The sequence below is a fragment of the Aulonocara sp. 'chitande type north' Nkhata Bay genome, linkage group LG8 (genome assembly GCF_057382095.1).
Source record: "Aulonocara sp. 'chitande type north' Nkhata Bay isolate Kocher_YH1m ecotype deep benthic linkage group LG8, A_spYH_male_GT1.1, whole genome shotgun sequence".
Taxonomy (NCBI): domain Eukaryota; kingdom Metazoa; phylum Chordata; class Actinopteri; order Cichliformes; family Cichlidae; genus Aulonocara; species Aulonocara sp. 'chitande type north' Nkhata Bay.
In genome coordinates this window covers 24,441,443-24,458,513 of record NC_141351.1, presented here as the reverse complement: position 1 = coordinate 24,458,513, position 17,071 = coordinate 24,441,443, and the positions used below count along the sequence as shown (strand labels likewise).

The following is a 17,071-nucleotide window of genomic DNA, read 5'->3' as shown; positions in this document are numbered from 1 at the left end:
CCCTGCAGGTTTTAGATGTGTCTCTCCACGTTGGTTGAGTGTGGAGTAAGTGCATATGAGAGCATGAGGGTGGGAATGGATGTTTGTGTCTGTGTGTGCCTGTATTTCTGTGTCTATATGTCAGGTTGGGTGTCAGGCGCCACCTCTCTGGGGACATCTTAGGCCCTCCAAGGTATGGAGGCCTATCTCCCCCTACCACCACTTCCCCTGCCAGTGGCGGACTCCCTCAGACATCGGTGCGTTGGTGGTTCTTTGTGTCCGGGGATGGGCGTCCAGGTACACACCGGCTCACTCCTTGGCGGCCGCTTATCGGGGCCTGGAGCCTGGGGCTCGCTCGGGCCACTTCGGAGGTGGGGTGCCCCCGGCCTCTCGGCCTGGGGCTCGGTCACTCAGGCACGGCTGGCTGGTGGCGGAGCTCACGGGCACGTCACTGCAACTCCCCCTGGCTTCTGCTCCGCGGCTGCTGAGTGAGCCCTCATCTGGGACTCTCCTCAGCTCTTTCTGGGACAGTGGCGCAGCTGCCCCTCTGTTGGTCTTCCTTGGTCTCTTGTGTTCTGGGGGCCTCTGGATGTCTGGAGTTTTGATCTCCTCCATACCTGCTTCATGCCCTGGAGGACGGGGCTGTGCCCCCCCCACACCCTCTAGCAGATCATTACATGAAGGAACCTTTTAAAAACAAGCGCGTCCATGCTCACAGGTGTACACACGGGTGATCACACCCACAAACTACACCCTTTTTGGCTCCTACCTCAAAGCACACTGTGTTCTGTTGATCTTATGTGCTGCACAATAATGTTTAATATTTAGTATTTACTGTCATATTCCCATATATCATTGTGATGTTGTTTATTCTATTACTCTTGTTCTCTTCTGCTTGCTTTCTTTTTTCTTTCTCAGCAGGTGATCCAGGTGATTGATATATGCATTTTTTATTTCTTTTTTTTTTTTTTTCTTCTGCTCATTCTGTTGGTTTTTGTCTTTTGCCCTTCTCCCCCGTCCCTCTTCTCAGCTGTTTCTCTTTCCCTCTTTCTTTCTCCCCTTCTTTCCCCCAGTCAAGTCTGTCCTGTATTCAGTAAGTGAAAATAAAATGAACAATAAAAGGTGAATCAAATGGACCATTACGGCAAGGCTGGGATGGTCAGTTTGGTAAAGTAAATCCGTTGGGCATCTTTCTTTGCCTTCAGACAACAATTCTGATGGCAAAAGAGCCAAATGGGACAGGCAAAAAAAAAAAAAAAAAAAAAAAAAAAAAAAAAGTTTTTAGATGTGTCCTTGATCCATCACAGCTGATTTAAATGGATAAATTACAGTCTCAACATGTCTTGAAGTTCTCCAGAGGCCTGGTAATGAGCTAATCATATGATTCAGGTGCGTTGACCCAGGGTGAGAGTTAAAACCTGCAGGGACACCGGCCCTCATGGACTGGGATTGGGGACCCCTGATCTACTCGGATCCCTCCCAAATGACTAAACTCCTCACCCTATAGCTAAGGGAGAGCCACCCTTCAGAGGAAGCCCATTTGTGCCATTACTATCCATGATCTCATTCTTTTCGTCACTACCTACAGCTCATGTAGGTGGTTTTTAACTTACAATATAAAGTTCCTCGAGGTAACTGTTGCTGTAATTTGACACGAAGTAAATACAATCGTACTGAATTAAACATGGGTTGCTTTTACGCTCAGCCTTCTCTTCACCACCATAGATCAGTGTCGCATCCACATCCAGGGATTAAAAATATTAGTGAAAAATAAAGGTGGTGTATTAGTAAAACAGCTAAACTTACTGCAATGAGTCAACCAAATTGTTTCTCATATATGCTAATGTTATAATGCTGATGCAGCCTCCACGGCTTCAACTTGGCTCGTTTATTCAGCCACACATTTTCTTGGTTAATGTTCCAAAGGAGTTCCTGATCCTGCACAATAATTCCTCCACATCACATGCTGGTCAAGGTGGTTAGTGTTAGGATGTTTTGAGTTTATTATATTATTTATCATTTCTAGTCTTTGGTTTCTTTGTTGGAGTTCTGTCTTATGGTTTATGTCTCTGTGTCATCCTTAGTTGCTGTCTCCCCTGTCTGCTCTGTGTCTGTAAGTTCAGTCTGTGTTATGTTTCCTGTTTTACTTTGAAAGTCCATCTCTCATGTAAATGCGTCTGGTTTTGCTTCCTTTGTCTCGTTAGGCCTGATTTGCCCAGCTGTGTTTCCCTCCTGTTGCCCATTCCCTGATTGCTCCTCTGTGTATTTAAGCCCCGTGTTTCAGTTTGTTGGTGTTGTGATCTACCCTCGTCTTGCTGTGTTTTGTCTGCGTAAGCTTATTTTGTATTCCTAGTTTTGTTACCCTTCTGAGTTCAGCATTAAAGCTGTTTTGAGTTCACGTTTTGTTTCCGTGAGTCTACATTTTGGGTCCACCATGCCTGCCTGCACACAGCCGTCACATGACAGTTAGTGAGAGAAAACGTATGCGTTAAGATGATAAATCATTGAAGATTATCCACTTGTTAATGTGAGCTGCAAAAACAACCAAAAAAAGCAGCTGGACTGCTTGAGCTCGAGCTTTTGTGAAAGGGATATGGGAACACTCACCAAAACAACAGGCACTACAGATTTCAGTGGAGTAGAGTTCACTTTATGGTATATGACATTTTATAGGACGACTACTGTACAACAAAGAATGCATAAGACTATTAGTAAAGGTAACTGAAAGCTAAATTGTAAAAGATATAATGGCAGATTCTGGTCATTAACACCCACATAGTTAAATAACGTCCCCTCTCTGCTGGCAGTACCAATTTTGCTCATACAATAGCAGTTCTTATAGTTACATTTACAACATTCAACTCTATGATAAACTTCCTTCAAGAATTAAAAAAAAATTTTATATATATATATATATATATATATATATATATATATATATATATATATATATATATATATATATATATATATATATATATATATATATATATATATAAATTTTTTTTCAGTTTTTGCTCAAATGAATTAGATTTTTTTTTAATTTTATCCAAAGAAATACTGACAGAAAAGTTGATTTTTCAGATATGAAAAAAAGTCTTCTATGAGGAAATATACTGATTAATAATAAGCTAGCAAAACAGGCTAACCACAGGCAGGTCTCTCCAGTGTAACATGTATTGAACATAATTAAATGGCACAGCAGTGCTTTAGACAGTGTTACATATATACATTTATCCAGTACATTCGTGCATCATGACTCACTGAGAGCATTGTACATTTAAATTAATTCAAAAACTTCATTTCATGTGTTAACTTTGTGGTTATCAACAATAATCACAACCCGGGCTCAAAAACATGACTTCAATAATTACATTTAACTGTGCAAAATATCCTTCTAATCTAAGTGAATGCAATCTAACTTTAATGCGTAAATTGAAAATAATGTTGAGTCAAAGACACTTGAAACATTTCCCAGTTTTTGTGGCATCAGTTACGTGACTTTCATCTGTGTGTTTGAGCTCGCGCTTCCCTGTCAGAAAAAGCCGAGCACTGCACAAGTTTTTGTTCTGCAGCAAAGCCGCAGCTTCATTCCGTGCTTTGACTTTCAAATGAAGCTCTTGACTGTCTGATACCCAGGGGAACATAATAAATCAGTCAATGGGAGGTTTATCTGTTCCTCAGTGGGATGACCTCCCATTCATCTCCATGTACTGGGGATGAAGGTTCCTCTTAGGACCAGCTTAGGGAACCACAAACAATAGAAAACAAAAGGTCAGCAAGTATAACCGAGAAAATGTGAACCGAAGTTACTCTGATGGGGTCTGGCGAGCTGAGGCACGTTCACCACTGGGATGTCCTCTGCAGACCATGCCCCTGCAAAAATAAGAAAGAAATTACTTGTTTTTTGGTGTTATATACCCTCTGAAGGATTCAAAAGTGTTCAGCTTGCTCACTAATGGAGGATATCGTCAGCATGAGTTACATGATCACTGGCAGCCACTCCCTAGTTTCCCTTTTGCACCCTTTGTGGGTTTATTACTGTTTTGTTTGCTTATTCTTTTACATAATGTAAGAGTATTAGTCGGTGGAACCGACAACCATTTCCTTTTGCATTGACATTTGCACACCTCCTATATTGCTCTGCCACCATCGCTGAAACCGAGCTCGTCCTAAAGCTAATAAAAATTGAACAACAGCTACATTTGTGTGTCTCAAAGTTTCACAGGACTGTTTTGTGTTTACCTTTGCTTTTCACACACTGTCTTGTAGGGTTTATTTACCTATCCCATTTGGTGTAAAATAACTGTCTGAATTATACTACTACTACTACTACTACTACTACTAATAATAATAATAATAATAATAATAATAATAATAATAATAATAATAATAATAATAATAATAATAATAATAATAATAATAATAATACATTTTATTTATAGGCACCTCTAAGACCCTCAAGGTCACCTTACAATAACACAAGAAAAATAGTAGCAATAAAATCTAATACACATGGCAAAATAAAATTTAGACATAAGGTAACCCCCCCCCCCCAAAAAAACCCCCTCCACAACAACAAACAAATAAACAAACAAAAAAACCCCACAAGTATAAAAGCTGAGCATGATAAAAACGAACTTAGACATTACTCTCATAACAAGAGCTTTTTTATGTTTATCACTACATTAAGAGTTATTACTTCTATAAAAATGATCACTTTTTATAGCCACGCTGACAGAACTGCATCTTATCTGTTTTGCATTTATTGAATCTGTTTTGTTCTTTCATTTGTCGTCACACTTTGTAAAGAACATAAACTTATTCAAGTTACATTTTTAGGGTTACTTGTAGAACTTGCAAATAAAACAACTTTTATAAAGGTCTAAAAAAAACCTACAGATACAAACTAACCTGAACCTGACTGGATGTTGAAAAACTAAAGAAATATTTATAGAAACTTAAAAATAACAAACTGACTGGAAACCACTCACATGCTCATGTTTTACTTAAAACATGGCAGCACGTGCGTGGCTGTTTTTCTTTGCAAATCTAAAAACCAAAACAAACCAGCAACACTTCTAATGACACGCTCACAGTCCCACCTGCATATAGATATCATGACTTCCTGCAAAGAAATCCTAAGCAGTCCTGAAAAAGTCTAAATGCATATTTTAGCATCTTTAAGTCAATCTCTACATTAACTAATGCAATTATATTAAATAAAGGTGACAACGAAAAGTCTAATTTTGCGTTTTTGTAGCCCATGAACATAGAAACATTAGCTGCCTTCCTCCATGAATGAGAGAGCTGCACACATTTCAGAGACACCTTTAAAGCCTTTAGGCAAGAATTTCACTTTTTTTTTAAGATAAATGACAAGCAGTGAAAACCAGTCCCCCAAATCAAGCACTACCTTTTTCATCAACATCTTTTTCTTTGATTATTTCCCAGAGGAATGACACAAGAAGTACAGAGTGCGCTCAGTCCAGGAGCATATGCACAGAAGAGGCAGACACAAGGCCTATAGAGAGTGAACGGCGCAAGATAAGAAAAAAAAATCCAGACAAAGAAGTGATTCATAGTCAACCTGTAGAAGAAGTTGCTATGGATACAGCAGGACCTGAGAGGTCGGAAATGAGCAGAGGCCACGAAGAGAAAAGCATCTGGAGTCAAGCAGGTGATAAAGAGGAGAACTGCAGAGTGACGAAGGAGGCGAGTCAGCTGCTTTCGACCTACACTTGTGTGTGCGTGCTGTGTTCCCGGTCTCCTTTTATGTTGACGGTGTGCTGCTCCCGCTGTTGGCCGCAGAGCCAATGGAAGCTCTGGGAATGAAGATGTCAAAGGACGGGTCTGGTAGCTGCTGCTGTGTGAAGTCATAACAAAGCCGTGACAAAAACATCCAAGAATAGGGACGAAGTGTGTTCACAACTGCCTGCTTGAATTCAAATGACTTCATAAAGCTTTTACATGAAACATAACCGTCATGCCTTTGGTGGTTCACTGCATTTAAAAACATTTTTAAAAAACTTTTCACAGAAATCGCATACTAACTCTTGAGATATTTCCGCAGCAGGTACCGGACATTTGAAAAAGTATGACAGAGCTGACTTGCTTGCAAAGGAAGCGGCACAGAAAGGAAAAATATACTAAAACCTTTCAGGATATGATTTCTGCATGTACAACTGTAGCATTAACTAATTAGATAGCTGCCAGGATTTTGAGTTAACTGGGAACTCTGTGTTTTCCACTAAATAAACCCTGACTGCACTGATACTACACTCAAAATGCATTTGAATGGTGACCTTGTATACAAAGTCATTAAGGGAGTATAATAAATATTTCATCAAGTTAGATTTGCTGTTAGCCAAATTGATATTAGTCATGTTAGAAAGTTTTTAACAGTTAACTTCTTTGCTAATGCTAACTGCTCAGCCAATGTGATTGGTCAGTTGCAACGTTGATCCTGGACCAAAACTGTTATGATGACATAGGAACAGCACCAGCGTGGGGAAATCTGATTGTGCCCATGCAAACAGGCAAACAGGCCTACAGACCGATCCACGACCATCTAGTAACCAAAGGTAGTAGGAAAAATGAGCATTCCATGAGATTGTTGTGATTGGTTGCTGGGGACTGAGAGCAGAAAATGATTGCCTAGAAAAACTACTGGCAACAAAATCAGTCTCAAGGAGGTTTCTGGTGCAACAGATTTCATCCACTGACAGCCAGAAACCTCCAACTACTGCCAACCAGCCGGCGAATAAACATTTCACTAGCAACCGGGGGTTATATCACATGCAATATGGTGGACAACGTTAGCTCGTTCAGTTACTTTAATCTGTGACCTCATTGCACCATTTTTAAAGAGTTTGTGATATTAGTCAGTAGTTTCAGGCCTCACAAGCTGACTGGATGTTTATTTTGTGTCCTTATTACTACAGTTTAGTTTAAGGTGGGTCTAAATTATTACTGAGTTGGGTAAATCTCTCATTTATATACAGACTGTGGTCAGAAGTTGAAAATCTTCCCATGTGACCTCTGCGCTTTTGCTTTTCTAAGAAGAACAAGTGCTCTTTAGTCACAAGGTTGGCTCAACCCTAAAGCGTACCTGGTGTTGTGGTTTTTACAGACACTAACGGTGCGCATAATTTACAAAATACATGCCATTTTGAATCTAGTGATTATATAATGCACTTTTTTTCTAGAACCCGAGGAAACGCCTCCAGCTGGATGTTTAACCCCTGGCATCTGTGACATTAGAATTAAAGCTGTGATTTAGGCCACACGTGCTCCTGACAACTTTTAAATGTCCACCTGCTTTATTCATTCTCCCATTTTCCTTTGCCTGTTGTTAATTAAAATGCAAATATGGACTAAAGTACCTTGGAAGTGATGGTTGCTGGTGTTATGTGTATATGGTGTTGATGAGGTTTTCACGCTCTGTAAAAGGTTACTGTCACCACTTATTTCCATAAAAATTTGCCTAGTGCAGGAGACAGGTATGTGTGCGAGTGGAGTGGTCATATTCAAATGTGTTTTTCTGTGAATGTATCACTTTTATACTCACATTTCCAACTCCTTTGCTGATGAGAGCCAGCTCAGTGGGCTGGTACACCGAGTTACGCATCTGACCGGTGTAGCCGCTGTATGGAGACACGGGCTTGGAATCTGTGATGAACAGATATAAGAAAATAAATCTTTTAATCACCCAACAATCAGTGTGTGATATCTGTGGCCCTCTTAAGTGCTACCTGGCAATAATCCCCTTCATCTTCATATTACAACCTGCCTGCCCTCCATCTTTTACAAAGTGCCCTGCAGAGATGGCACTATATAACTAACCCCCATATTAAACAGTTGCCACACCTTTGTCGCCGTGGAGACAGCGCAAACAGATGGCGTAATGATTCTAGTGGGAGTGATACAGCATTCACAGATGCAGTCAGACACTTATTAACAAGAATGATTCAGAAGGTAAAATTCTAGGTGGGAATGATGATATTCAGTTAATGGCAGTTTAGTCATACTGTAAGACTTAATGTAAGTTAATGATTACAGTCAAATGTGCTCAAAGCAAATTCTGAGACTTTTTATGACACACATTAGTCTGTGCTAATCAGGAAAAATGTAAGAGGCAGAACCTCCTCTGCATTCTTACACATTGTGCTTATCTGTATAGTAACATATTTTCCTTACAATAGAATAGCACAAAGCCAAAGCTACTCTTTCTACCTCTACATCACAGCTACCTAATAATACAAAAAAGTCCCTTACAGCTTATAAGCAGAGGCACATCGCCATCCTTGCTACAAAGAACCATCTTCCATTAGCGATCCGTGATAACTATCAGACTTACTGCTCTGATCCTTTGGACTGAGCTCAGATCAGCAGATCAGATTCTGTGGTGTCATCATGTGGACAGAAAACAACCTTTCAGGACATTTTGCTGCATATTTTGTTTGTTCTTGTGTTTTCGAGGGCTAGAAAACATTCATTCATCAGCGCAAGGTCATCGTGAGAGGCAGAGTTTGTAATAACACTAAAGCGAACCTCATAAGGATGGCTATTGTCTGAAAACGTGTCAGGGTGAATGCACTGAAGAGCTCAGACACCGTTCGGTTTGCAGACAAATAGATGACCGGGGAAATGTTTGCCTTTAGGAAACAAACCGAGCGTAGCTGCTCTGAAGAACTTTTATTTCACGGTCATGTTGTATATGGCTGCTGCAGGAAAATCAGGAATATTTGGTTTTATTGCTGCTATGTAAATGTTATTGCATCATATTCAAGGAAATAAAAGACGGAGCTAAACTACCACCAGAAACATCAGCTCCACTTTGCTTTGATGAAACAAATAACACTGAATACCTCGAGGCAACACAACATTTCTTCTTGGAAATTACAAGGACAAAATCACCCCAGCTTATAGTCTTTATCTCTTTCACAAAGGAGAGAAGATGAATCGATGAATTCATGTATTGCCCAAATCCAAATGATTTTTAGTGTTTTTCTTGTTTACCTTAAACTGGCCTTGATGTGAGATCCACAGGTTTACCCAATCATAGCTTATAAATTCCAAAACATGATTTTTAAACTTTAGACTAGCTTTAAGTTTGAGAATTGTAAGTTTGTAAAAATGTGACATTGAGTCATTCATGAATTCATCTATTCAGTAAAAAATCACCGAAACATCCATAAAAAAATCTGTAAACTGTATTTTAAACAGTCTTAAGCACTTGGAGAACTGATCTCACGTGTTGGTTTTAACATTTATGTACTCATTTTTTATACTCTTATAATCCCCCTTGTCAAAATTATGCTCAGTCTTGTGTTCATCATCTAATTTTAGGTCCTTTGACTGGTTGTCATTTTGACCACTGTAATCAGCTTTGGGTCTATTTGTCCTGGGACCCTTTTAAATGATGCCTTTGCGGATTCAGGCGTCCTATCTGAAGGTCTATTTTGGACAAGGTGCAAAATTGTGAAGCCATAAAGACTCATGACGATGTTACAATCCCTTTATAACAGTTGAAAAAACCCTTCAAAGTTAAGCGTACTTGTGAAGTTGCTTGTTTGAAGGTTTTCTACAGCAGCTCCAAGGCTAAGCTACATACCTTGGTTGGACTCGTCCATGGAGAAAGCCTTATTTTCCACATACACATTCTGGGAGGATTGTCCCTTCAGGATCGTCTCGTATCCGACTCCTTGGTTTTGGCAAAGATCTTCTGTGTAGTCTTGTTGACTCTCATCGTCACTGTTCAGACAGCAGACGTCAGGAATGGTGTACATGATAATGAAGACCCAGGCGTTTGCTACCAAAGCGATGGCTAAGGTTGGGTCATCCCACGTTGGACCCCCGGTTTTCCCATTCCCATACACGTACATGACGATCCACGCCACCCAAATACCCACTGAAAAGAGGCTTGTCACAAGGATGCAAGCGCCTTCCTTCTTCCACTGTGCGTGTTTGCCCATCATGATGGTCAGACTCGCCACCACCACAGCCAGGATCAGCACCATCACGTAGATGAGCGCCATGACAAAGTCCTCGTTAGCAATGTCACAAGGCACGGCTATAGCTTTGCTAGTTTGAGCTGTGGTGTTGGAAGGCACAATTGTAATTATCAGCCATTCTGTGTTGATGATCACCTCCACCAGCCACAGCCCCAACGCCCCAAGACACAAGACCCAAACTCGAGGCCCGCTGTTTCGTCTGGCCAGGATGTTCAGCCTCACACACTGCATCAGCTGGGAGGCGAAGCAGCCGCTGAACAGCACCCCAAAGAGGAACCTCCGTGAAGCACATGTGGAGAAGTTCTCTCCCACGATGAAGGCAAAGGTTAGGCAGAAGAGACCAGCAGTGCAGATCAGGAAGAAGGCGTGAAGAGCTACCGAGCTCTTGCGGTTGTAGTCTTTATGGAAGGGCAGGCTGGCCAGCAGCGAGATGAAGAGCACGAAGGAGAAGACGATGCCAGCTGCCGCTAAGGCCTCCAGCACGATGCCCCATGCAGCTTCAGTGCTACACAGATTGTAATAAATGGAATCCACGTTTGGGCCGCAGCCCTTAGGAGTACTGTTGCTGGCCATGGAGCCTGGGAGTTGCTCTGGGACTCTAGCAGCACCTGTTCAGATGGACAAACAGGGAATGTCTGGGAGAGACACGATAGGGACAGATTTGAACAAAGAGCTAAACCACGTCACCAAAGCTACATTAGGATACAGTTGTCTACACCCAGCTGAGCAAATATCACACTTGCATGAGTCAACGTCGTCATGTTATCCTGGAAAACGTTCTATAAAAAGGTGCTTTGCTTTTATTTAGAGCTTCAGAGAATCAGGGATCTGCAGTCACACTCCAAAAATGTGGGAGGAATGTCACTGCTGGGCTTTTTCCCAACTCTAATGTTAATGATTAACACATCTGTCAACAGACATTGTTTCTGCACATTTACACAACAGTGAGGAAAAAGTGCGTTGAACCTGAGGCTCACCTGCTAAAACTCTGGTCAACTCAAATCCAAAGGTTTTGCTTTTTAGTGTTTTCTGCTGAATTACATCAAATCTGAGCATCTGTTTTGTGAATAAACATCTCTGCAATCCTGGTTTTGTCTTTCTGCCTCGTCTGGCTGTTTCTTTTCGTCCCTATCAGATCCAATTACACCAAACTGAGGACGGTCTCTGAGTCAAATCGATAGATGCGGCGTGCGGACATTCGGTCTTTCTGACCTTCTGTTACTCAATCAGGAAGACGGATCTTTCTGGAACAAAGAGGCAAATATATTCTTTTTCTACATGTCCTCCACTCTGTCACTCCTCAAACAGACAGAATTAACTAATACATTTACTCCCAGTTTCAGGGCGTGACCACCGATCAAACAAAGTTCTTAGACCGTTCATTTTAATATTTGTTGAGTTGTTTTTTGTAACTGTTGCCAGGGGAAATATTATAAGCATATTTAAGGCACATCTTCAATTTCAATACTTTGGTTTTCTAAACTTTTTAGGCCTTTTTTGAGGATTTTTGTGCCGGTGAAACTTTAGAGAATGTCAGATGATGTCTTGCCAGAGTCGGCCTGGCAAAGACTCCAACACAGTCTGATGGCTATCTTTGGAAAATGTGAAGAGGGGCATACATTTTGGGATTTTACCTTTATTTTCATAAATGTGACATCTTTTTCATACTACAGCAATAAAGTAAAAACAATCAAATAACAAAGAAGTTCCTGTTTTTTGACTATATACTAAAGAAATATCTATTTTTTTCTATTTTTCTGTGAATTAGAAAAATTGTCCAACTTTATACTAACAGGCCATTCTGGACAATGAGATACCAGACTTTTTGTAATTCTGGACATTAACTGCTTTAATTTTAAGAATTTAAGTCATGCTGACAGGTTTCTTTCATTTCTTTCAGCAGCATTTCTTTATCATGTGGACAAACTGAGACGTACTGTTGACATTGCACTTATTTTTCTTATATTGAGATATCCCAGGGTTTAAATGTGAAGTTAAGTTCCTTCACACTCACAGAAAGTGGATTTTCACCCGTTCGACCCACTTACGATCAAAGTGGGGTATATGCGGCCTACATCCCTGAATTAATACAAGACATTGAATCTGATTGTTGCAATAACTGGAAATGTAACCACAGAAATGTAATCTGTAAAGTGGATTTTCAAGAGTCAAAAGGTTCTTCAGTTTTCTCTAACTTATGATATATGTTTAGCTACTTTACCACAAACTCGCACAGGTAAAACCTACTTTGTGCGCCTCCAGATGACTCAATAGGGCTTCTACACTTTGACCAGCACAGACAAGACATACACTCCAGGTACAAAATCTAGCATCCAAACTCATACTCCTCTACTCCTTTAACCTTGTGTTGTCCTCGGGATTCCCATATACTTGTTTGCCATTCACCTAGGGGTCATTTTTGACCCGAGGACAACACAAGGGTTAAACTCTTATATGGCCTTTTTAATGAAGTCTACTAATCCTATTCACTGTAGCTTTAAAAAACGTCTATATGAAGAAAGAAGCCACTTATAACAGTAAGAATAACTCAGTGAGTCAAAATTAAGAGGTGACACTAAAATGGGACGACAAGTTTACCATTACTATGACTACAAGCCAAGTGCCAGACACAATACTGCGGCTGAAGGTAATACATATTGCACCCTGCACTTTAATCTATTTGCTGTGGTCCTGTCCTCAGGTACTGTCCTCAGGTCTAGGTATAACTCTGTCGTGTATTTCTCGTACTGATATCTAACCTTATCGTGAGCCCATGGGATCACAGGAGTGGGTTTTCCATCAGGAAAATGAACTGAAGAGTATGCTGCAATTCGGGATGAACTCTACTTAAATCTGATTTTCTACATTATGCAACTGAATCTTTCTTATATTCTCTACCCCTCCTTTCAGCTGTACAATCAAACACAACAATGTATAACTTAAGTATTTGAAAGCACGAGCTAACGTGTCTAACTGTTGATTTCTCCCTAAACACAGCTATTTAAAATCTATTTTAATAGAATTGTTTTCAGTGAATAACTTTTCTTTAGTTGTTAATTTAGTGGCACAAACGGTCTTCCATAAACGATCCCCTGCTCTCTCTGTCTAAATACACAGAAATCAATCTGACGCAAAGCTCAGAAACAGGCAGTAAAGCTTCAGTGAGCGTGAATAAAGGCTGTGATGGCTGTGAGGAGTTTAACTACCTGGCTGTTCTCGGCAGATTTCTGCTGGGCGCGGCTCGTTGGTTTTCACCTGCTGCGAACGCGCCGCTATAGTTGGGCAGCAAACTGCGGCACAGCTGATCCGACCGCTCCCAAGTTTAGGAATCCTTTCACGAGCTTTTCCTCTCGGTGTGACTACAGTCATCCCCTCTCCACCTCTCCCCTCTTCGTCTCTCCGAGCACGCACGGAGACGCACACGCGCGCACTGCTGTTCATCACTTCAAAGGACACTACAGCGACCTACCCGCACTTCCGGGAGACTTATAACCCACGAATGATTTTCTTAAAGCGTTTATGGCCCGGCAGTATCTGATTTGTATCAAATATTCTAGGATATTATGTATCATGTTACACAGCTTGAAGCACAGATATCCGTAAAACCAGGTCACAAACAGTCTTTAAAATATTGTTTAATATTAATGAATCACATCCTAACACACTAGATGTTATTGACTCCTGTTGTAGCGTCAAGGCTACAGCTGCCCTGTAAATCAAGCACATTTTAAAAACTTTAAAAAACGGCAGAAGTCGGGCCTCGGTGTTAGAAATGCGTGCAGATTAGTGCAGGGCACACTGGGCATGTGCAGCAGCAGCTACAGGCGAAAAAAGGAGTAAATACTGTTTTGTATAAATAACTCATTTGCAAAGAAATTTAGACTCTTGATAGAAGTCATTATCATACTCTGCAAAAGTTTTTAACAACAAAATACAGCTAAAATAAAAGTATTTTCTCACTTGTGGCCCCCTTCACAGTAATGACCATGTTTTTCTCCAGTGAAAGGCCACTCAGTTCTGTATGAGTACCTCACACCTTAAATGACACCGTTTCTATTTGTTTCCTCTGAAAGGCTTCCACACAGAAGCTGTGAGCTCAGCCAATTTCAGCGTCAGCCTTCAGTCATGGGAACAGTTTCTGTTTTATTGCTTTATGGTGGTAGCTTCCAGGACACTGCCACATTTTCCCCACTGAAAGCGTCCCTGTAAGGGTCACACACAGAGGCTCAGTATAGGCCATTTTATGTGGCTCTGCTCACAACCAGCTCTTAAGTCACTCTTCCACTGATAATGATAAACAGACATTTTGAGTGAACAGCTGGGCTACCTGAACGTGTGAGTGGTGTGTAGAGACATCTAGTGGAGGATTCGAAGAATTCAGCAGCAGGTGAAGGACGCCAACACCTGCAAGTGTTTATTTCTACAAATCATCTTTAAGAATCTCTCCTCCAATCTCCTTTGCAGAAAATCTGAATGCAGTCCTGTGAAAAAAAGATTTTTTTTGCGTTTTTCATGGGAAAAATGTACTTCTAATCAATTGATTAACAGTTCATTATCAAGTGTTAGCACCTCTGTAGAGGTTTTGGCAGTTTGTTAGTCTGAAGCATTCAGGTGTGTGTTAACACACCCAGGAGTGGACATCCCAGCAAATTCACCCGAAGGTTATACTGTGCAATGCTCAGAGATACTTCAAAAAAGATAAGATGCTATATACAATATGAGTATAATACAACGATGCCAGAAAGAGTATTGCACTTAGTCTTATTGCACATGTGTGGATGTGTGTGTTTGATCAGTTGACGTCTTTGTTGTGGAGTCTGACAGCAGTGGGGAGGAAAGACCTGCAAAATCTCTCCGTCCCACACCGTGGGTGCAGCTACCACTGAAGGAGCTGCTCAGTGCTGTCACAGTCTCCTGCATGGAGTGGGAGATGTTGTCCAACAGGGATGACAGCTTAGCCTCCATTCTCCTGTCACTCAAAACCTCCACTGGGGCCGGAGGGCATCCTAGAACAGAGCTGGCCCCGCGGATCAGCCTGTTCAGTCTCTTCCTGTCCCCGGCAGAGTGGTTGCCGCCCCAGCAGACCACACCATAAAAGATGGCTGAGGCCACCACATTTCTTTTCTTCATTATTCATTCGTCATTTCATTTTTAGTTTCTTGACCATCAAATGAAAATAAAAAACAGTAAATCCAGGTAAAGCTAATAAATAAAAGTAAATCAGAATTCAATAAAGACGAAGCACAATTTCATATTAAATGGTGGATGTGATAAGCTGCCAGTTTGCCCAAATTTTGACAATTCAAGAAAAGCTTTTATTTTATTTTGCTGTCTGGCAATACCTCTGTTAGCCCAGAGAGGGCAGCAAGCTCCTTTTCTGCTCATTCTCAATCATTTTAATGCAGCTTCACAGATAAAAAGAGCTGCTGTGGTTAGCACTGCGGCCTCACAGTAAGAAGCTCCAGCTTCCTCATGCAGTCCAAAGACATGTATATTAGGTCCATTACCGGTTCTAAATCACCCGTGGATGTGAGAGTATGAGGCAGCCTGCCTCTTTGCGATGCCCTGTGACCAGTGGAGCCGGTGACCTGTCCTGGGTCAGGCTACAGCCCACCTGGAACAACAAGCTCGCTCTATAGTTCAGAAAAAGGATGGACTCTGATAATATAATACATTCTGACTGTTACATTGTTGCAACTGCAGCCAAAATGTCAACACTTTTATTATTTAAAGCCTCAACATTTAAAGACATAAGCTAGAAATTCTTAAAAGCTCTTCCCCAGTAACAGAATGTTTTGATGCTCGCTGCAGGTGAAAAATGTGCATTTATGTGCTATAATCAACCCTCTGTGACTCTCATGGAGTAAAAAAACAAAAAACAACCTCTTTTGAAATCGATGTGTAAGCGCTGACAGTACAGGTGAAGAATTAGGTGCATGTGAGGTTTTGGGGGAATGATTAAAAGACCAGTCCACACAGACCCTCATGCTTATAAATCACCTTCTGATGCTTCCTGCCTCATTTACCCTTAGTGAGGCTGCTGGCTTCTTTATTCACGATTCTCATTCTCACTTTTTAGCTCCTCCATCTGGCTATCACTGATAAGAATTATGCTTTCAGTTTTCCATTCTCTAAAATTAGGTCCTTCACCTGGCCTTGGAACCAAACAGTTTTTCTTTGAGAACTAAACATCTCCTTGCTTCCTTCCAGCAGAGCCCTGGTGTCCATCAGTTGTCTGTTTCCAGATAAAGATCAGACATATTTTGTTAAAGCGAATCCCTGCAGAGGTAGTGATGCATTATTCTTTGTTCTGGCAAACCCCATTTCATCACTCTGATTTCTTTCTCTTATTTCAACAGGATATTAAATCTGAAACCGAAGAAAAAGTCAGAGTGCAGACAGATAAAGTAAAGACAGATTAAAATAATTATTCGGATTCACTGTGCTGGACTAAAAAGTGCCCATGAAACCTATTTTATCAGCTGGCATCTTCCTTTATTACTAATATGATCAAAAGCTATTATTATTATTATTATTATTATTATTATTATTATTATTATTATTATTATTATTATTATTATTATTATTATTATTATTATTATGACAAGGCCAGATTTCAAACAAGTTCTTTTCGTCTGAATGTCCAGATTGAAATTAACACCTGAAACTACACAATGGAAATTAAACTGCACTGATCCTTTGTTAAACCTTTATTTTCCCTTCATATGAAACTACCCCAGTGTTTACATGCAGGATCAAACCAACATGCACTCATTGTCTTTAGATTCAAAGTCACGGACATTTAAAAAGTCGTTTTTTTTCTTGAGTGGATGTTGTGTGGCAGAAACTCCTATCATCAAAGCATAAAATTATTAATGATGAAAGGCTGAAATCAAGCTGAATGCAAGTCTTTGCAACAGCTTAGCATTTGTTAGCACCAGCAACCTCAGGGAAAAGTGAATGAAATGTCTTTTGGCCAGTGTTACTTCCTGCATTGCTACTGAAACTACATAAAATCTGAACTTTTCTTTAAGTAAGTAAATTGGGCAAACTTCCTCCCTTTGTTGTGTAGTGTA

The 17,071-nt window shown here is 40.6% G+C and overlaps 1 protein-coding gene across 4 annotated transcripts; it reads right to left on the bottom strand.

The window, feature by feature from the left end:
- Nucleotides 1-2,983: 2,983 nt before the first annotated feature.
- Nucleotides 2,984-13,436, bottom strand: gprc5c (G protein-coupled receptor, class C, group 5, member C). 4 transcript variants are annotated; one of them, XM_086304529.1, is made up of 5 exons: nucleotides 13,202-13,436; nucleotides 9,596-10,603; nucleotides 7,550-7,650; nucleotides 5,719-5,845; nucleotides 2,984-3,855 (listed from the first exon to the last, which is right to left on the bottom strand). In XM_086304529.1, the coding sequence occupies exons 1-4, from the start codon at nucleotides 13,434-13,436 to the stop codon at nucleotides 5,753-5,755; spliced, it is 1,437 nt and encodes a 478-aa protein (XP_086160655.1). In that variant the 3' UTR covers nucleotides 2,984-3,855; nucleotides 5,719-5,752. The 4 variants fall into 4 exon arrangements, with proteins under 4 accessions (XP_086160655.1, XP_086160656.1, XP_086160658.1 ...); XM_086304530.1 differs by having other exon boundaries at nucleotides 5,719-5,842; nucleotides 13,202-13,392; XM_086304532.1 differs by having other exon boundaries at nucleotides 9,596-10,630; nucleotides 13,202-13,343.
- Nucleotides 13,437-17,071: the final 3,635 nt, after the last annotated feature.